Genomic DNA, 19780 nt, shown 5'->3' on the forward strand with positions numbered 1-19780 from the left:
CTTTGTAAAGTTCAACAAAATTGACAAATCTTTAGACTGAACAAGAAAAAAAGAAGATTCAAATTACTAAGAAGTTAAAGGGGAAATCACTACTGACCTTACAGAAATAAAAAGGACTATCAGGGAGTACTTTTGAACAATTGTGTGCCAGTAAATTAAATAACCTAGATGAAATGGGCAAATTCCTAGAAAGATATAATAAACTACCAAAACTGACTCAAGAAAAAAATAGAAAATCTGATAGACCTATGACAAGTAAGTTGAATTAGTGACTTAAAATCTTCCTACAAAGAAAAGCCCAGTCTTCACTGTTGAACTCTATCAAATGTTTAAAAAAGAATTAATACCAATCCATCACAAACTCTTCCAAAAAATAGAAGGGTACATTTCCCCGTTCATTATATAATGCCAGTGTTACTCTAATACCAAAATGAGACAAAGATACAACAACAGAAAACCCCACTGGCCAATATCCTTTTAATCCAATCAATATGCCATATTAATAGAATAACGGGCAAAGACCACATGATCATCTCAATGGAGGCAGGAAAAGCATATAACAAAATGCAACACTTCATCAAAAAAAACATTCAACAGCTAGGAGTAGAAGGGAACTTCTTTAACCTGATATATGTCATCTGAAAAACACACAGCTAATATACTTAACAGTAAAAGAATACTCACTCCTGAGATCCGGAACAACATGAGGATGTCTACTGTTGCCACTTTTATTTAACATTGTACTGGAGCTTCTAGTAAGGGCAATTAGGCAAGAAAAAGAAATAAAAGTCATCCAGATTGGAAAGGAAAAAGTTATCTCTTCACAGATGACATGATCTTGTATATATGGAAAATCTTAAGGAATCCACGAAAAAAGCTATTGAGGGACTTCCCTGGTGGTCCAGTGGTTAAGACGTCGCCTTCCAATGCAGAGGGTGTGGGTTCGATCCCTGGTTGGGGAGCTAGGGTCCCACATGCCTTGCTGCCAAAAGACCAAAACATAAAACAGAAGCAATATTGTAACAAATTCAATAAGACTTTAAAAATGGTCCACATCAAAAGAAAAAACTTGGGGGCTTCCCTGGTGGCGCAGTGGTTGAGAGTCTGCCTGTTGATGCAGGGGACACGGGTTCGTGCCCCGGTCCTGGAAGATCCCACATGCCTCAGAGCAACTAAGCCTGTGCGCCACAGCTACTGAGCCTGTGCTCTAGAGCCCGTGAGCCACAACAACTGAGCCTGTGTGCCACAACTACTGAAGCCCATGCACCTAGAGCCTGTGCTCCACAACAAGAGAAGCCACCGCAATGAGAAGCCCGCACACCGCAACGAAGAGTAGCCCCCACTTGACACAACTGGAGGAAAGCCCACGTGCAGCAAGGAAGACCCACGTGCAGCAAGGAAGACCCAAAAGAGCCAAAAGTGAATAAAAATTAAAAAGAAAAAGAAACTTAAAAAAAAAAAAAAGTCAATTGTGGGACTTCCCTGGTGGTTCAGTGGTGAAGAATCCACCTTACAATGCAAGGGATGCAGATTCGATCCCTGATCAGGGAACTAAGATCCCACATGCCATGGAGCAACTAAGACCGCGCGCCACAACTACTGAGCTCTCACGCCTCAACTAGAGAGCCTCTGTGCCACAGACTACAGAGCCCACGTGCCCTGAAGCCTGCACACCACAACTAGAGAGAAACCCACACGCCACAATGAAAGATCCCGCATTCCTCAACGAAGATCCCGCGTGCCACAACTAAGACCCAACGTGCCAAAATAAGTAAAATAAAAAAATAAATAAATAAATAAATCTTTTAAAAAGTCAATTGTATTCCATATATTAGCAATGAATAAACTGAAAAGCACTTCCATTTATGATAGTATCTAAAAGAATAAAGTACTTGGGAGTAAATTTCACAAAAGAAGCACAAGACATACTTTGAAAACTACAAAACATTGGTGAAAAAAATTAAAGATCTAACCAGAATCTCAGCTTGCTTCTTTGTACTCATTGACAAAACCATCCTAAAATTCATATGGGAATATAAGAGAGCAAGAATAGGAAAAATAATCTTGAAAAAGAATGAAGTTGGAGGACTCACATCTCTCGATTTTAAAACTCATCTCTGCTTGTTTTCATAAAAGTAGAAATATTACCTTTTAATAAATTAAAGTCTTGGGCAAATGCTAAATCTTGGACAAATGGGACACGGAGACAACAGACAAAAATGGGACTGTCTAGAACAAACACTACCTGTGGGAAGGTTGGGGATGGATGGAGACAGTTAAGAACAAGATTTCTCAATTTCCTTTTCATTTTCTTTTGATTTTGAAATATGTAAACATCTATTTTAAAAGTTAAAGAGAGGGCTTCCCTGGTGGCACAGTGGTTAAGAATCCGCCTGCCAATGCAGGGGACGTAGGTTCGATCCCTGGCCCAGGAAGATCCCACATGCCGCAGAGCAACGAAGCCCGTGCGCCACAACTACTGAGCCTGAGCTCTAGAGCCTGCAAGCCACAACTACTGAGCCCACATGCCACAACCACCAAAGCCTGTGTGCCTAGAGCCCATGCTCCGCAACAAGAGAAGCCACTGCAATGAGAAGCCCATGCACCACAACGAAGAGTAGCCCCCACTCGCTGCAACTAGAGAAAGGCTGTGCGCAGCAACGAAGACCCAACACAGCCAAAAATAAATTAAAAAAAAAAGTTAAAGAGAAAAGCAAGAGATAAAATAGTGTATAGAATGCCATCTGGGGCTTCCCTGGTGGCACAGTGGTTGAGAGTCCACCTGCCGATGCAGGGGACACGGGTTCATGCCCTGGTCCGGGAGTATCCCACATGCCGAGGATCCCACATGCCGCGGAGCGGCTGGGCCTGTGAGCCATGGCCACTGAGCCTGTGCGTCCGGAGCCTGTGCTCCGTGATGGGAGAGGTCACAACAGTGAGAGGCCTGCGTACCGCAAAAAAAAAAAAAAAAAAAAAGAATGCCATCTGTTTATTAAAAAAAAAAACCCACCTGTCTATAGTTTCTTCTTATTTTAAAAAATGTTTATTTATTTATTTGGTTGCATCAGGTCTTAGTTGTGGCACACAGGATCTTTGGTGCGGCATGTGGGCTCAGTAGTTGCGGTGCTCTCGGGTTTAGTTGCCCCCCAGCATGTGGGATCTTAGTTCCCCAACCAGGGATGGAACCTGTTTCCCCTGCATTGGAAAGTGGATTCTTAACCATTGGACCACCAGGGAAGTCCCTATAGTTTCTTTTTTTTTTTAAACATCTTTATTGGAGTATAATTGCTTTACATTGTTGTATTAGTTGCTGCTGTATAACAAAGTGAATCAGCTATACATATACATATATCCCCATATCTCCTCCCTCTTGCGTCTCCCACCCTCCCTATCCCAGCCCGCTAGGTGGACACAAAGCACTGAGCTGATCTCCCTGTGCTATGCAGCTGCTTCCCACTAGCTATCTATTTTACATTTGGTAGTATATATAAGTCTATGCCACTCTCTCACTTCGTCCCAGTTTACCCTCCCCCCCCCATGTCCTCAAGTTCATTCTCTACATCTGCGTCTTTATTCCTGTCCTACCCCCAGGTTCTTCAGAACCTTTTTTTTTTTTTAGATACCATATATATGTGTTAGCATACGGTATTTATTTTTCTCTTTCTGACTTACTTCACTCTGTATGAAAGTCTCTAGGTCCATCCACCTCACTACAAATAACTCAATTTCGTTTCTTTTTATGGATGAGTAATATTCCATTGTATATATGTGCCACATCTTCTTTACCCATTCAAATAATATGGAACGCTTCACAAATTTGCATATCATCCTTGCGCAGGGACCATGCTAATCTTCTCTGTGTTGTTCCAATTTTAATATATGTGCTGCCTAAGTGAGCATCCTATAGTTTCGTTTTAAACAATATTCTGAGGCTCCTCAAATTTGACTTGTAGTCAGTGAAAAGACAAAAGTATAAGAAATTCTCTTTTTATTCCAAGTAAAAAGTTTCTCAGCTTGCTGTAAAAGAAAAGGTTAGGATTATAGTATGTAATAGTTTAACACAGACATTTGGTCAAAAATGAGTAAGAAATAAAAATTCTATTTTTTATTTATTTCTATAAAACCTATAGCTATCTTTTGGGTAGGTTCCTAGAAATGGAATTGCTGGATCAAAGGGTAACTTCTTAGGTAATTTGCTAGGTATTGCCAAATGTTTTCACAGGGGATTTTGTGGTCCCACAGCAATATATGAATGTGCCTGTTTACCCACAGAATTGCCAATGGCTGCCAATGGAGTTTGTTGTCAGACGGTTGGGTTGGTTTTTTTTCCTCAGCTGGTAGGTGGGAAATGGTATCTCAGTATAGCTGCTTAAATTTTCATTTCTCTTATGAATGAGATTGAACATATAACTATGGACCATTTGTATAGCTTTTTTTTCTGTGGATTGTCTGTATCTAGTTCTTATACACACGTGATTTGCTTTTTACCTTGATGTATTCAGAATCCCCAGGACCCAAATAAAGGATCCAGAAACTGCCATGGCAGAATAGTCATATTTTCTTAACTGTTGCCACTCTTTGCCTGTAAGTAAGGCTATAATGCCACAAAATAAATAGTTCTAGCACAGGGAACTGAAAAACTGCCAGTTATGGAGAGTTTAGCTCTTCTTCTGGGAACCTGGATCAGTCTGGAGCGTTGTAACTGGAACATTACGTGTGTCAGTCATCTATTAGTATTTATTGAATTTTAACAACGGTAGAGTACCTTCTCCTGAGCATAGTAACCTGTGTGCTCCTTGTTTCAAAGTTAGTACAGTGAAAACATCACAATGCCCGGTCACTGAATCCTGGGAAGACCAAGTTTGTGGGCTTGATGGGCACGTGGAAAGGCCCCCTGTTGGGCCTAAAGAATCAAAGAATGACCACTGCCTCCTGCTCTACTCTGGAACACACCCTAGCAATATCAGGCCTGGTCCTTAGAGGGCAAATGAAAGCAGCTTTTAGGGAAAATAGAAGAGCTAGCCCCATCAAAGTGTGACCTTTGAAGGCTAAATGGTAGGTGCAGTGTAGAAACTCCAAAACAAAAGCCCCCAAAATTCCCCATAAACTTGTTTCTTGTCCACAAAAGAGAAAACCTTGAGCTGACGAAAGCTGGGGAGAGTTGAGCAGTTGTATCCGAAAGAGAACTTGCAGTCCCCACCAGAAAAGGTATGGTGTGGAATGAGGAGTAGACAAATGAAATCCCACTGCTCTGATGAGTCACTTTCCTGAGTGATGTCACCAGCTGGGTTTTCACTGCTGGAAAGTCAGCAGCTGCTGGACTAGAACATTCCACATTGCTGACAACAGATCTCCTTCCGTCAGAAGACTGTTTTCTTTTATTCTTCCTCAGAACCTAACATGCTTTCTCTTTTTACATTATTTATACTAGGGTGGGGAATCTGCCTTTCTGTCCTGAACTATGCATTATAGAGGACACTATATATTCATAGGGTGGTTTCTGAATTCTGAGCAAAATCTTCAAGATCAGAAGCAGCTAGATGTAGGTATAATTTTTTTTAAGGTACAGACAAAAATACCTCACTGTAGGTCTTATAACAAATTATTCATTAACAATAATTTCTTAACACAAAAGCTAAGGGTAACTGGGTCCCTGTACCCAGCTGAAAGAATTCTCAGCAATCACTTCATTTATTGATTTATTAATTTTATATGCAAGTTGTTTACCTGAAAGACAAATACACACAAAGTAGAACAGATCTATGAAATGCAACCAGCAAATGCTCCATTTATCAGAACTCACGGAATACAGACATTTTCTCTAAATCTGGAGGCTGGAGAGTTCTTTGTTTTACCACCAGAGAAGGTATATTTGCCTGTGCCAGATTGAATGGAACCTAAAATAATGAAAATTAAATTACTTTTCAATTTAATTTCTGCATAAGAGTTGTTGGCTTTGTGGCACAGCTTAAAAATATGTACATTAGAAAATACCACAGGAAACAGCCATCAATGTACCTAACATGAACTCCTTATTAAACCTATTTAGTTAATACATTTTTTTCAATATATATCAATACATACATAAATGTGATTCGCCATTTAATACTGTTGAGATTTTTTTAAACTATCAAAAAATTTCAAAAGGATGTACGCTAAATTATTTAACAGTAGTTACCTTTAAGAAGTGGGTTTGGAGAAAGAGAGCACATTCATTTTTATTTCTTTACAGTGATTCTCTTCTGTTCACATTTGTTAAAATAAGTATGCATTAATTTTTTAAAAAATATTTATTTATTTGACTGCGCTGGGTTGTAGTTGTGGCATGTGGGATCTTTTTTTTAGTTCCAGCATGTGGGATCTAGTTCCCTGACCAGGGACTGAACCCAGGCCCCCTGCATTGGGAGCACAGAGTCTTAACCACTGGACCACGAGGGAAGTCCCTGCATTAATTTTTATAATGAAGGAAATTTTGGAGATTATAACTGCCAAAAACAATGCCCGTCAATTATGAGGGGTAGTGAATAAATGAGGCCAAGGACAGGGCAGTTTTGAGGGTGGGATCTCTAGGGAGAGCTTCCTGGAAGAGTCTCGAAGTTGAGAAGATGGGGAAGCCTGTGTGATGGTTGTGTCTTGGCCAGTCCTGTACCGATGGGCTCGAGAGCTTTAGTCCATCCTCCCCAACCTCTGTTCTATAAACTACCCATGGGAATCCTGATCTATAGTTGAATAAATGGACCACTGCTCATTCTTACTGACTTGGCTATTTCTTGGTTTGACATCTAGGATAGGAAAAATACAAAATGACATAAAAGGAGCTATTTTCAGGTCCACATTGCTTTATGTCACTGATTTCGTATTGAGTACCTATCTGGTTCCAGTCCACTCCGGCAATGTGACTTGTGTAACCATTTGTGTTCTGGCGAGGACATGATTTTAACAAATAGAGGGTGTGCTGTTGGTACTTATGATTGAATTGGGGGTCCTAAGCTGTTTGCCCTGATAGAAGACTAGCATTTTATTTTTTAGTCGTTGATACAAATGAATCAAATTGGCATGTTTTTCTTTTATCTTTTTTAACTTGGGGAACTATTTTAAATTTTGTTCTCAGATACGTATCCTGAAAACGATGAGTGTGACCCACAGTTTCTACATCTGACTGCCTTCGGGCAGAAATCACATGAGGTTCTGCAGAGCTTTGTGGAATACCTGTGGATTCATCATGTGTCATCGTAGGCTCCTAGCATAGGAGTGTTCTCCTTTCTGTGGCAGTGTGGTATAGCAGATGAGAGAACCAATTTAGATGTGTGTTCACTCTTGCCACTGACTAGTTTGGAGCCCTTTATTGGGCCCACTGAGAGGTCTACCAGAGTACTACAGAAGAGAAGTTACCTCTTGAGTGGGGAATATCTTCTTTTATGGTTTCACTGCTGCTGTCTCTTAATTTAAGGAGTAAAGCCTGGGCCAGGAATGATGTTGCAAATCTAATTCTTTATTTCTCGACTGCCTGGATTGAGGCTTGGTTACTAGTGAGAGAGACTGGTTTACTCCGATCTCATTAGGAACCTCTCACTTAAAAAAAAAAAACATTTATTTATTTATTTATTTTGGTTGTGCCGGGTCTTAGTTGCGGCACGCGGGCTCTTCGTTGTGCCATGTGGACTCCTTAGTTGCGGCATGCGGGAATCTAGCTCGCCGACCAGGGATCGAACCCGGCCGCCCTGCGTTGGGAGTGTGGAGTCTTACCCTCCTGACCACCAGGGAAGTCCCTCTTCATCTTTTTTTTTTAAGACAATTTTTAAAATATTTTATTTATTTATTTTTGCGTTGGGTCTTTGCTGCTGCGCGTGAGCTTTCTCGAGTTGAGGCGAGTGGGGGCTACTCTTCATTGCAGTGTGCGGGCTTCTCATTGCCGTGGCTTCTCGTCGTGGAGCACGGGCTCTAGGTGTACAGGCTCAGTAGTTGTGGTGCGTGGGCTTAGTTGCTCCACGGCATGTGGGATCTTCCCGGACCAGGGCTCGAACCCGTGTCCCCTGCATTGGCAGGTGGATTCTTAACCACTGCGCCAGCAGGGAAGCCCCTCTTCATCTCTTCTTGATGGAAGCACGAGCAAGGAGGAGCACCTACTGGACCCGGTCAAAGCCCAGTGCTAGTGCTCACTACCCGTGAGCCTGGAGCCCGTGCCCCGGCGACGGGACCTCGCCCCTCCCAGGTCCTGACTGTATGATGAGAACACGGACCAGGGCTCTGAGCTGATTCTCCTACTCCTTCCTTCCTCTGTCCACCTACGCTGGGCCCACTTCCTCCCTGGGGTCTGGGGAAGCGACTTCTCAGGATTTGAGATGCACAGAGGTGTTTTACTGAGGAGGGAGATATGTCTAGTAAGTTTGAGCTGCAACCCATCCTAGCCTCCTGGAGACCCAGGGTCACGTAAACCAGCCCAATGTGACTTAGTTCCTTCTAGTTCTTGAACCCTAAATATACCTCAGCCCAATGTGACTTAGTTCCTTCTAGTTCTTCCTAAAAGCTTTCTATTCTTTCTCCGGACTAAACTGTAAGTTCCACTCGGACCGTGGACCATATTTTCTACACCTAGTATATAATACATGGCATATAGTAGCTGCCTAATAATGAACTGAATGAATGAATTTACAAATGGTATGACCTCACAAAGGTTATTTAAAAAGGTTTCATCACTGACCACCAGGTGGCTCTCATTTTCTTGAGAACCAAAGGCTTGGCTTCTCTGGGGAAACTAGACACTGTTGTAGGACCTTAGGATTTTTAAGTGTTAAAGATACTAGCTCAGTCACGCTATTAGTTTATGACAGATTCGGGGATAGTACCTAGCTTACAACATCCACAATACCGAGACTATGAAGTAAAACCCCTATTCCTTGAGGCGCTGGCTCCAATAGAACTCCTCAGGTTATAGCCTGGCTACATCTAGTCCTTAAATTTGTTAGGTGACAACTTCATACCAAGCTAAAAAATTCAGCAGGGCTATGGCAGAACTAATGCGTCAGGGTAAAGGCTTCCTGACCTCTGTCAGTTGGTGGCAAGTGAGGTAATTTTTACCAGAACTTTTGTGATTTCTGCAGCGAGTCTCAAAGAGTGATCCTCAACTAGCAGCATCAGCATCACCTGAGAACTTGTTAGAAATGTAGCTTCTCAGGTTCCACCCAGACCTGCGCACTCAGAAACTTGGCAGGGTGGGTGGGTGGCGGGGGTAGCTGGCTCAGTAATCAGCTCTCCAGGTGACTCCAGTGCACACTCAAGGGTCCTCTGTGCTAGTAAAAGCCCCAGATTTCCCCAGTGAGGGGGCTACCAATACAATGCTCCATGATTCCATTTGCAAACTTTTCCCATGATTAGTTATTTGGGGGTTTAAGTGGTAGTGCGGGTAACGTGGGCAACAGGAGTCACAAGGTGAAAGCCGTATGTTCAGGGAATGCTCTGCCATCCTGAGTTTCTTTTATTCCCTCTAGCAGAGATTCCCAGCCTTTCATCCCTTTCTCTTCGTACCGCAGGCCACTGGTTCTCATCCCTGACTGACTAGACTCCCTTGGAGTCTCAGGAATTAAGAGGTAGAACAGAACGCACAAAACACTGGGTTTATGTCCCCCAAATTCTGATCCAGTCGGTCTGGATGGTGCCTGGGCTTGAGTATTCAAGGCTCTCCAAGTGGTTCTGCAGTCAGCATTGAGCACTGCCAGGTCAAAGAAGTGGACAGTCACAGGAAAATTACATACGTGTGTGGGCTGGGGTGGTGATAGGAGTAATTTATAGTAAGAGCCTCTAATACAGAGATCGATCATAGGGAGAACTAAAGGATTAAGCTATCTTAGGTCTTTTCCAACCCCACCCCTTATCTTCACAAAAGCATGATTTACATACCAGTCTAGTTCAGTGGTTCTCAAAGGGTGATCCAGAAACCTCCAGAGGCCCAAGACTTTTAGGGAGTCCAGAAGTCTAATCTACTTTCCTAACAACATTGTTAGCTGCCTTGTTCACTTTCATTCTCTCACAAGTTTTTAAGTTTTCCAGAGGCTAAATGATGCGAGGTCACTGCTCTATAGCAGATGGAACAGATGGTACTTATGTTGTTTTTGTCTCGAAAACAATTCAGTTTCTAATAGATAGGTATCAATTGATAAAGCCCTGAAAGATAAAAGCTCCTTGAAGGTCTTCAGTAAATTTTAAGGACGTAAAGGGGTTCGTGAAACCAAAAAATTTGGAACTACAGCCAGGATGCATGGACATAAAATTTTTATTTTTCCTTTAGCTTGGGGTATAGGAGACTGGCCTAATCTACTCTCTAAGCAGTCAGTTATGATAAATGAGTGAACACATGGGGTAGCAGTTTCTTTACAGCATTTGGAAATGATAGGGCCTAAAAGCAGGTAGAATAGAAAGAAATTAGGGGAAGCAACAAGTGGCCCGTCTGGAATATGAACCAAAGTATGAAACTATGTGCAACTTTGATTTACTCCACAGATTGCTTACTAACTAGAAAAGGGTTTTGGGAACCCAGAGGGTCTAGAACTGGCTGTATTTCAGATGAAATGTGCAACAGCTTTTAAGTCATTTCAAGTGGGAACTCACCCAATTCCAGACCCATTTACGAACCCCAGCAGATGGTGTGTGGTATTTCCCTCCTGGTCACCACGTAATCCCTTAAATTAGAGACACCAGCACAAGATTATCATTCACTTTTTCGCATACTTTATTTGTTACAAACATACAATTTTTTAAATATAGACTGTAAAACTCCATCTGCAAAAGTCTGCTATTGTAAGGAGTGCACACCAGCAGTAAGGATTTTTTCTCTATGAGTTTTTCTGTCAGTTTTGCTAGTTAGTGGTAAATACGGGACCCGCCATTTTACAGACCTGACTGAAGCTTCTGGTTGTATTCACATTGCTCTATTGAAGCAGCCCTGCTCATCTCTAAATTGACCGGAATCTGAGCTTCAACCTCCAGGCAGTGAGATCAACAGCCCATCTACACTCTTTGAACGGTTTCCAGGAAGTATGATTACTGAATGGGTACTGCATTTCACGGATTTGTTTGAATTGCCCATGCAGCTCTGTGTTTGTTAAAGTGCATTCTTCTTTTAAAAAATAAGAGGAATAATCTTTACTCTTTAACCAAGGTACTTAAAAAAATGAACTTTTTGGTCTCTCAGCAGATATTCCCAAATTGATCCTATCACTAAAAATTTTAGTGTTCTATTTACAAATATTTATAGGGTAACAGGCGTAGGGGACCTTATAAAATTAAAGGTGCATTTTCTCTTGAAGCAGAAATCAGTTCTACAAATTCATACATAGGAGTACACACTTGGTTTACAATGCACAAGCATATGGATATTTACAGAGACTGAAGACATCCTCCAAAACCCCCTTTAAAAGTAACTTCTAAACTCTACTTGTAAATCTAGATCAGGAAGCTCTGTCTCCTGCTATCAGGATTTGGTTTTAATTCATTCAAATTACTTCTATAGATTCTCTACTGGCAGGACATCAGTCCCAACTTTGGAGTGAAGAAAAATCTAGTTTAAGGAAGCCCCTGGTAGATATGACTGGCAGTGAAGGTTACTATAGAAAGTGTGTCATCTGGAAATATATATCAAGATGGATAGACTTCTAGAAATGGTCTTGGAAAAACGTCTGCATGAAGGTGCAAAAGGAAGAATAAATTCCTACTAATCATTCTAGAACTTTAGAAAAAAGAAGTCCAAATACACTGATAACTTCAGTTATTATTCAAATATTGATAATCATTGGAAAAATACTCAAATTTACTTGCCTGCTACCATAACATGCAAAACTCTTTTTAAGTGTGCCCTGTACTGATTTAATATCAGTTTCTGGACTTTTCCCAATCTATTAGCTTCTAGGAATCCAGAGAGCTTTTGACACAGAGGTGACATGTGGGCTGGGAGAAAAGGGTTTAACGCCTCATATCTGAACAGTTTAAAATGAAATTCTCAAATTCCTACGATACAAACGTACCTGTTTTTCAAGTTTCTTGGGACTCTCCCTGCAGTTATATGTCCCTGAAAAAGGAATTTAAAAAGGGAAGAAATCTACTACTTGCCACTCTATTTCCAAATATGTGTAAAGATTTTTCGAGCCAGCCTGATCTTGAAACATAGGGCAAGACTGGGGATAAGAGTTTGCCTTTAAGAAATAAGAGATGATCTAAATCAATTTTCTTGAAAGGTTTACCCATTGATGTCTTCGAAATAGGGAAGAGAAAAAAAGACAAACTCCTTCTTTTGCAATATGCTAGTGGACAATGAACTTGAATAGGTCTATTGCTTTCTCTTCAATACTCTGGGCCCACATTTCATCATACTAAAGGTATGATCAGCCCTCTCTTATCCATGTCAATGGATATTTTCCATATAACATAGGGAAAATGAAATGTTCCTAGATGCAAAATCCCACGTTAATCAAAAGTAGTCATACTCTTTCATCAAATCATTTGTTAGAATCACCTATGGAAAAAAATAACATTTTTGCATCAAATAAAGCTCTGCCCTCTTGTTATTAGAAGTCCTATTGAGCAGTGACACTACCAATTTGGCATTTGCTATTGTTTTAACATGGCTTTACCTATCCCCACTGGAATGTCTAATCTGAGAGGCGTGAGTTAGATTTTCAAATGAAAAGTAAAAGATTGCAAATAAAGGTGATTACATTGATGGCATATTCTCTATTTCATTAGGAAATATAAAATACATTCATAAAGGTCTTACTTAGATCAGGGGTACAGATATCAATTGGAAATTACTAGAGTAATAAGTCTTCATGATGCAGTAGTATTTTCCAAATTTAATTTTCATACTGACAATTGGACCACATTTACTGAAATAAGAGTCTGTTAAATTCATCAGTAATGAAACTAAGTTTTAAGACTGAGGGCTGGGAACAGCAACTTTAACTAAATAGCAGACAGATACTGATATATCAAGAGAAGTCATCGTTCAGTCTATCTCTTGAAACTTCTGGGGGCTAACACTTGAAAATTAATGACTTTGCTTTTCTAGATTAAAAACAGGGAAATGAGGTTATAATTTGCCATTTCCACCTTATGTCTGGAATTTCAAATGAGGCATTGTCATGTACTTCTTTCTTCTGTGTCTATATTTTTCTTTAGGTAAATGTGGTTTTTTTTTTTCTTTTTTTCTTTTCTACAAACAATCCCCCCCCCGCCCCCCGCCCTGTCCCACCCACACACCCATTATCCAGTTTATTCAATGGGAATAGTAACTGTTTAGGAAGACAGCTAATTGATTTACAGTACTCTAAAACCAACCCTGAAAACTGGTAATCTCATTCATTTACTATAACTTCAGTGCTGTTATTGACAGAAAAAAAAGTTACCTTAAGGCTCAAGGGAAAGTAACTTATTATATTGTGAATGCAGCATTATTTACTCTCCCATCCATTGGAAGCTAGCAAAATGCATTCTAGATCAATAATACAAACTTTCTAACATTAGCAAAGATTTCCACTCTTCTTACACAGTTAGAATGATATTCATAAGCAAATTACCTAGGGGAGCCTGAGAAACCATGATCCATATCACACAAAGATTCCATGTATTTCATGATCAAAAAGTGCTTTATCTTTGAGAAATATGTCAGGGTTAAAATGGAAATATACAATGTAAAATCACGCGACACTTTCTCAAGTGAAGTACAAAGTGGAAAAGGAGCAAAAAGATGGGAGGCTCTGCTCTCTGAACAGGCCTTATGCAGGTGACGTTTAGGGTGTACTAAATTAAAATTGTTTTAAGAGTTAACAGTGGAATTTTACACCACTATATATATTCTAAAACCTGAGATTGGACATCAAAGCAGTCAACTTTTTTATCACAGCAATTCTGATACTTCCTAAAAACAGAAGACAACTCAATTGAATTAATAACTCCAGGGTCAAAAACATTAACTTTCCCCAATCAACAAGGAGACTGATCACAAACGCATTAGACACTAAGAGTGCTGCAGAATGACTCTCGGCAAACGAGTCATTTTACATAAGCAAAAAGTCACTTGTTTCCTTCCCCTTCTCACCGATCAAGGCCACACTATTTTCAAATGAATATCTACTGAGAGATCAGTTGTGCATTGGACAAAGTACCATAATTGGGTTAAAAATGAAAACAAAATTTACAGTGAAGAATACCTATGTGCATGGCTTACACACTCAAGCTTCTTAATTTCATCCACCTCAAGAGCAAGGTAGACACAAATGAACAGTTACCTTTTAATACCTTGTGTAGAGCACATTCTACCCCCTGTAAAGCCAGTCAAGGTCATATTTAACAAAGCATCCTCAGCAACTATAGTGCCTGAAGTGTGCAGCCATTTAAAGACCACTCAATATGAGGGCATTATTATAACCAGCCTCTTTTGCCCACAACCCTGCATTTTCAGATAAGCCAGGAAAATTGTTTTGTTTTTTGAGAAAACTGAAGCTTGAATCTCTTAAAAGACCTGCAATTTATTGCAAAGTGATTGAGAGGTAACAAAGGAAGTAGTAGGTTAATAGGCTGCCTGCACCAAAGCCTCTCAATCATTTTGCAGTAAATAATTATGGAAAGTGACTTGACAAGTAGCCATGTGTGCATCACAGCTACAGTCATTTACACCACCTACATGCCTCCCATAGTAACATAGGGTGTCTGGGTTTTTGGTTTGGTTTTCACTTTGATTTTTTGGTGCCATACAGATTTACATTTTGTACTGTGCAGCATATGCACTGAAAATGTTCTTTGCTGGCTAGAACTGCCATTCTACTTGAATGATAGGTAGGGACAATAGAAACCAGAAGGGAAGAGGAGTATCTTGACACAGATTTTTGCTCTTTTGATTCTGTTCCTAAAGTTTGATTTCTCATGTCTGTAACTGCAGTAGTTTGAGAAACAAACATTCTACCAATTATCTGAAGAGGAATTTTAGTTCCCTACTTCTCAAGAATATGACTGTTTTGAACATGTGATTAGCTGGGATGTTTGCCAAAGCTGAAAAACAGCCCTAAATCACTGTTCATAATAGTGGTTGAAAGACAAAACAAAAAAATTGGTTTCCCATAGTCTGTACAATGCCATTTGCTGACTGGAATTAACAAAGATCATTTCCTTTAATAAGCAATACTTTGAATGAGTTCTAAAAGCTAGCCTGTTACTATCACCTTGTTTAACAAACCACACACCAAGTGTAGTCTCTATGCTTTGCAGATTTCTATTGTCCCTAGTACTGGAATGAGGATCAGTGAATGCTACAATTAATCCACATCCTCCTGTAATCTTCCTGCAGTGAGAAGAGGCCGTGAACCACCCCCTGCAGGAGAAACAAACCTTTGAGATTGGTTAAGACTTAAAAACCCACCACTATGACGTTTACCACTTAATCTTACATAGGCAGGTCAAAATTTTAATATAAATTACTTTTTCCAACACATAGCTTATGCATTCTTTGCTCCTTTTTTTGGAGGATTCTCAAATTGATATCTAAAGATTTACATATGATATACTACTGTTATATGGTCTAATGACTAAGAAAATTTCTCTGGTAACCAAAGCTGATGCCATATATGGTAGTGTTCTTGGCATATACTCTATATGCCTCAGACCACTTCCACATTCTTTCTGTTCAGCTAATTATAGCTTAGTAGCCACTGGTGAAGGATTGTGAAGACCCTGTCATTTCTACAGAGTAGAAAGGGCAAGGCTAGTTACTGCAATTCAGCCAAACAAAAAGAAAAGAAAAAAGAATAAACCAACCCCTTAGAAAGGAGAGGTACTGCACCTTTGCAAAACTGAACTGGCTCACAGCAGCTGAGCAACAGAACCACCACTGAAGCAGGAAAACAAGTTGGTCTCTACAGGAATTATACATGTTTTGAAAATGAAAAAGTTACAGCTATCAACTAAGAGCTGCAACCTTAATTTTCATTGCTGCCTCAGAGTTTGAAACTTAAACAGTTTCTGCAAACCTAATAATGCTTAGTTTCTCAGCTCCTTTACTAAAACTATTTAGGGATTTGTTCTCCGCAGCAAAGAAATAAACACTCAAAACACATAGGTAAATACAGCAGGACATTATTGAAAACAGCTGCCTTGTAGTACAAAATACAGTACAAGTATACAGATGTCATTAAAACATCAAAAATACTATTGCTCCCATACAATTTAGGAAACATTCTTTGCAACGGAGAAACATTTTTTAAAAAAAGAAATGCTTTAAAAAAAATATGTTTAAAAAGTCTACTGTGGATGATGAGAGTAGAGAAATAGTCTGAAAAGGGCACCAATGTTTGTGGCTCTTCCACTATTTTTTAAAAATCTAAGATGAGATATTCTGAATCAAATCTAATTTTTAAAAAAGCCTAATTTTATATACACAATTATTCCCTCCCTCTCAGCCACTAATTCATGAAAACGACCTTTTTGTATATTACTCATTTCCCAATAAATACAAAAAGATTGTATAGATTGAATACCAAAATAAGATAATAAAAAGGGTATGCAATAAATTAAAAGGCAGCTCAAATAAAGGGCAGGCATGCAGTTAAAAAAAAAATACTAAGATTGTGGAAGTGGGGTTACTTGCCTCCTGGTTGAGAAGGTGTTGCACAAAGTATACCTGAAAACTTTGGAAAGAACATTAGCTCCCATTCAATTCAGTTACCTAGGTTCTGACACTTCTAGGAATACCTTTTGATGGGGTGGGATTAACTTGATTAGTAAAGATCATACTGAAAATCCATTTAAAATATAGAAGAGGCGATCCTTGAAAACCCCAACTTTTATTCTTGAAAGACAGCTGGATAAACTGGCAAAAGGCAGTTTTGTTGAAATTTCAAGATGGTATAAAAATGCTTCCAGGATATAGTCAGCATATTCACGTTCACTTCAGCTCCATTCAGATGGATTTCAGCTTCCAAAGGGCACGCTACTTGAATCACTCATCCATCGTTTGCCAACTTGATTGTGAGGTACTGATACAATGGATCAAGTTCTTAAAAATTTATTTTAAAAGAATAAATGTTGCTGGAATTCTGGACCTGAGGATCTTTAGTGTTTAAACAAATCCACAGATTAAACTGAAGGTAGATGAAGACTTCAGTTTTGGTTATTTCGAACTTTTCTGTGAGGACTTATATTCCATTAAAGCTCAGACTTGTAGCCACTGTTCCTTTTGTAGATATCTTCAAGTTTTACGGTTTAAAATCCAGCCAACCAGTGGCTGAAACTGCCGAATTAGCCATAATTCACTGGCTCACACGGTGGAGCCACGGGGATCTGGCTCTCATTCATATCTAAGACATGACCTCCATATTTGGAGATCGGGGAAGAACTTTAGTGAGCAGCAACCAATCCACTCAAACAGTTTTCCTTGTGCTTTATGCCTGATTTCTGCTTGTGCCTACCTCAGCAACCCCCAATGTAAAACTGCTTTTATCTTTGAAAAAATTTTGCCAACTTCCAAAATATTATAATAACGGATTCTAGTTCAAGGACTGACACCTGAATCCATCTGCATCCCGGAAAATAATTCTGCAAAGACAAGACATGGACCTTGTTCCAGGTTCCATGCAAAACCATTTAAAAAAAAAATGGATCCGACTTGTTTCTGTATTCCCTGGTGGCTTCTTGAATTCTTATTTTGCCCTGTCTATGATTACTTAAAGTTGCATTCCTTTTCATAAAACTTGTACCCTCAGAACTGGGTAACTGCAAATGCCTCTCTCTTCACAAGAATTCCATGAAGATCTAGATCCAAAACGCTGATTTCAATGGAGGTGAAGGGATAAGACACTATCTTAAGACCAGGTTACCCCAGGTATAATACAAATTCAGCTGTCATCAGTGGGTCTGGGTAACTCAAGAGGTGTTCCTTGGCCAATGTGCAAGGATCTACCCCACCCAGGATTATCCTGATGGATTTAGGAACCTCAGCTGGGAAGCAACAGAAGTTGAGACTTTTGCTCAGGTGAGGAGGCGCTGTCGTCCTCTCTTTGTAGGTTGCTGTCAATTCCTTGGAACTTTACTGCTTTTCTCTAATTGTCCGTGACTGTTCTCTCTTATGGTTATTTCTCTTAGTTAACTATATTATTTTAAATTTTGTCTTCTCCTTCTGGGGCCTCCCTTGCTCCCCCTCCACTAGCTCACTGGGATGAACAGGAAGGTGGGCTCTCTAGTGGTGGGGTGGGGAGGCCCGTAGGGGAAGCTAGGCGTTTCAATCCTCATCCACCTCCTCTCCCTCTGACTCGTCTCCGCCGCGTCGCTCATAAAGCTTATCCCTCTGCCGCTCCTGGATCTCTTTCATCTCATCCGCATACCGGCAAAAGGCGCCCCCGAACTTGCCCCAGGCCTTGAAAGGGACGGTAATGGCGTTGCGGTAGGACGGCTTCACCTCGCTCACGCGCAGGAACACTCCGTACTTGTTGCAGCCCACGTCGAAGAAGAAACGCTTAGAGTCCACCGTGATGGAGGTGCCTTCCGGGAGCTCCCCGTACAGGCCGCCCCCGGGGCCCCCGGCACCGCCGCCCGGGCCCCCAGCCAGCTCGTCGTCCTCGCCGCCGTAGTCGTCGATGAGCTTGGCCAGCGCGTCGCGGAACTCGATGAGGCCCTGCGCGGGCAACGCGATGGTCTGGCCGCTCTGCAGGCCGCCGGGCCCCGGGCCACCGCCGCCGCGGTTGACCGTCTGGCGGATGCGCAGGAAGCGGCCGCGCTGGTTCTCCTTGAGGTCCAGGTAGTACTTGCGGTTCTCGCGCACCAGAAACTCGCTCTTGAGCGCGCGCCGCGGCCCACCGCCCTCCTCGGCGCCCGCTGCCGCTGCCACCTGCTCGGGGCTGCTGGGGCCCAGCTGCGCGTAGTGTTCGATGAAGTCGCCCAGGTAGTCGCGGAACTCGGCGGCCACCGCCATGGACAGCGTGAGGCGGCTCTTGGAGCCGCCCGCGCCCACCTCGGCGATCTTGAGGAAGCGGCCCTTGGCGTTCTGCTTCACGTCCAGGTAGAAGCGTTTGTTCTGGATGTCCAGCCGCTTCGAGGCCAGCTCCTGCGTCTCCTGCTCGCCGCCGCCGCGAGACGCGGGCTGGAAGCCGCCGGGCCCGCCACCGCCGCCGCGCTCGCTGCCGCTGTCGCCGTCCGCCATCTTCTCGGCCGCCGCCGCGCCCAGGCCGCCGCCCGCCGCCCGCCGCGCTCGCGCCCCCGCCCTCCGCCCTGAGGCTCGTTCTCCGGGGCCCCCCAGCCTCGCCCGCCGGCCCGCTCACGCACTCCCGCTGCTCATCGCCGGCCGCCGCCGCCACCCCCCATCGCCCCCGCGCCCCGCCCCGCCACTTCCGCCGGGCCCGCTTCCGGCGCACGCCTCCGTGACGCCCCCCCAGCCCCGCCCCCCACGTCCTCGCTGCCGGAAGCGCCGCGCACAGCGGCGGCGGGGCGCAGGGCAGTGACGTCACGCCCCGCGGGGGCCCGGGGTCAGGGCGGGCTAAGCTGGGAAGGAGCTCGGAAAGTTTATGAGGGCAGGAACAGTCTGCGTCCTGTTTGTGGTGGTGGTTTCGCAAGTATGTCAAAACTCACTGAAATGTACGCTTTAAATAAGTGCGGTTTATTCTAGGGAAATGGTACAGTTATTATTTTTATAAGCAGGGAGGAATTAAAGGAGGGAGGATATGGGGTCATCTGTACTCAAAACAAAACTAACCTTATAGGATTGCTGGATGATAAGCCGTGAGTGATATTTAGCGTAATACCTGAGTTA

General features: G+C 42.1%; 2 protein-coding genes and 1 non-coding gene across 3 annotated transcripts in view; all 3 read right to left on the reverse strand.

Annotated features, from left to right (window-relative positions):
* Nucleotides 1–19780, reverse strand: part of LOC101277389 (unconventional myosin-Ig) — a 275011-nt gene that overhangs the window by 221615 nt on the left and 33616 nt on the right. The gene's annotated exons all lie outside the window — the stretch shown is intronic.
* On the reverse strand, nucleotides 3794–3900 carry LOC117197841 (U6 spliceosomal RNA). The gene has a single exon (XR_004478746.1). It is a non-coding gene; the product is annotated as a U6 spliceosomal RNA (small nuclear RNA).
* PURB (purine rich element binding protein B) lies at nucleotides 10703–19291 on the reverse strand. The gene has a single exon (XM_004282991.4). The coding sequence runs from the start codon at nucleotides 19172–19174 to the stop codon at nucleotides 18257–18259; it is 918 nt and encodes a 305-aa protein (XP_004283039.1). The 5' UTR covers nucleotides 19175–19291; the 3' UTR covers nucleotides 10703–18256.

The sequence above is a fragment of the Orcinus orca genome, chromosome 9, assembly GCF_937001465.1.
Source record: "Orcinus orca chromosome 9, mOrcOrc1.1, whole genome shotgun sequence".
NCBI classification, from domain to species: Eukaryota; Metazoa; Chordata; class Mammalia; order Artiodactyla; family Delphinidae; genus Orcinus; species Orcinus orca.

What these genes read in the sequence shown, in the direction of transcription:
- PURB (XM_004282991.4), bottom strand. Translation starts at nt 19,174, where the DNA reads ATGGCGGACGGCGACAGCGGCAGCGAGCGCGGCGGCGGTGGCGGGCCC.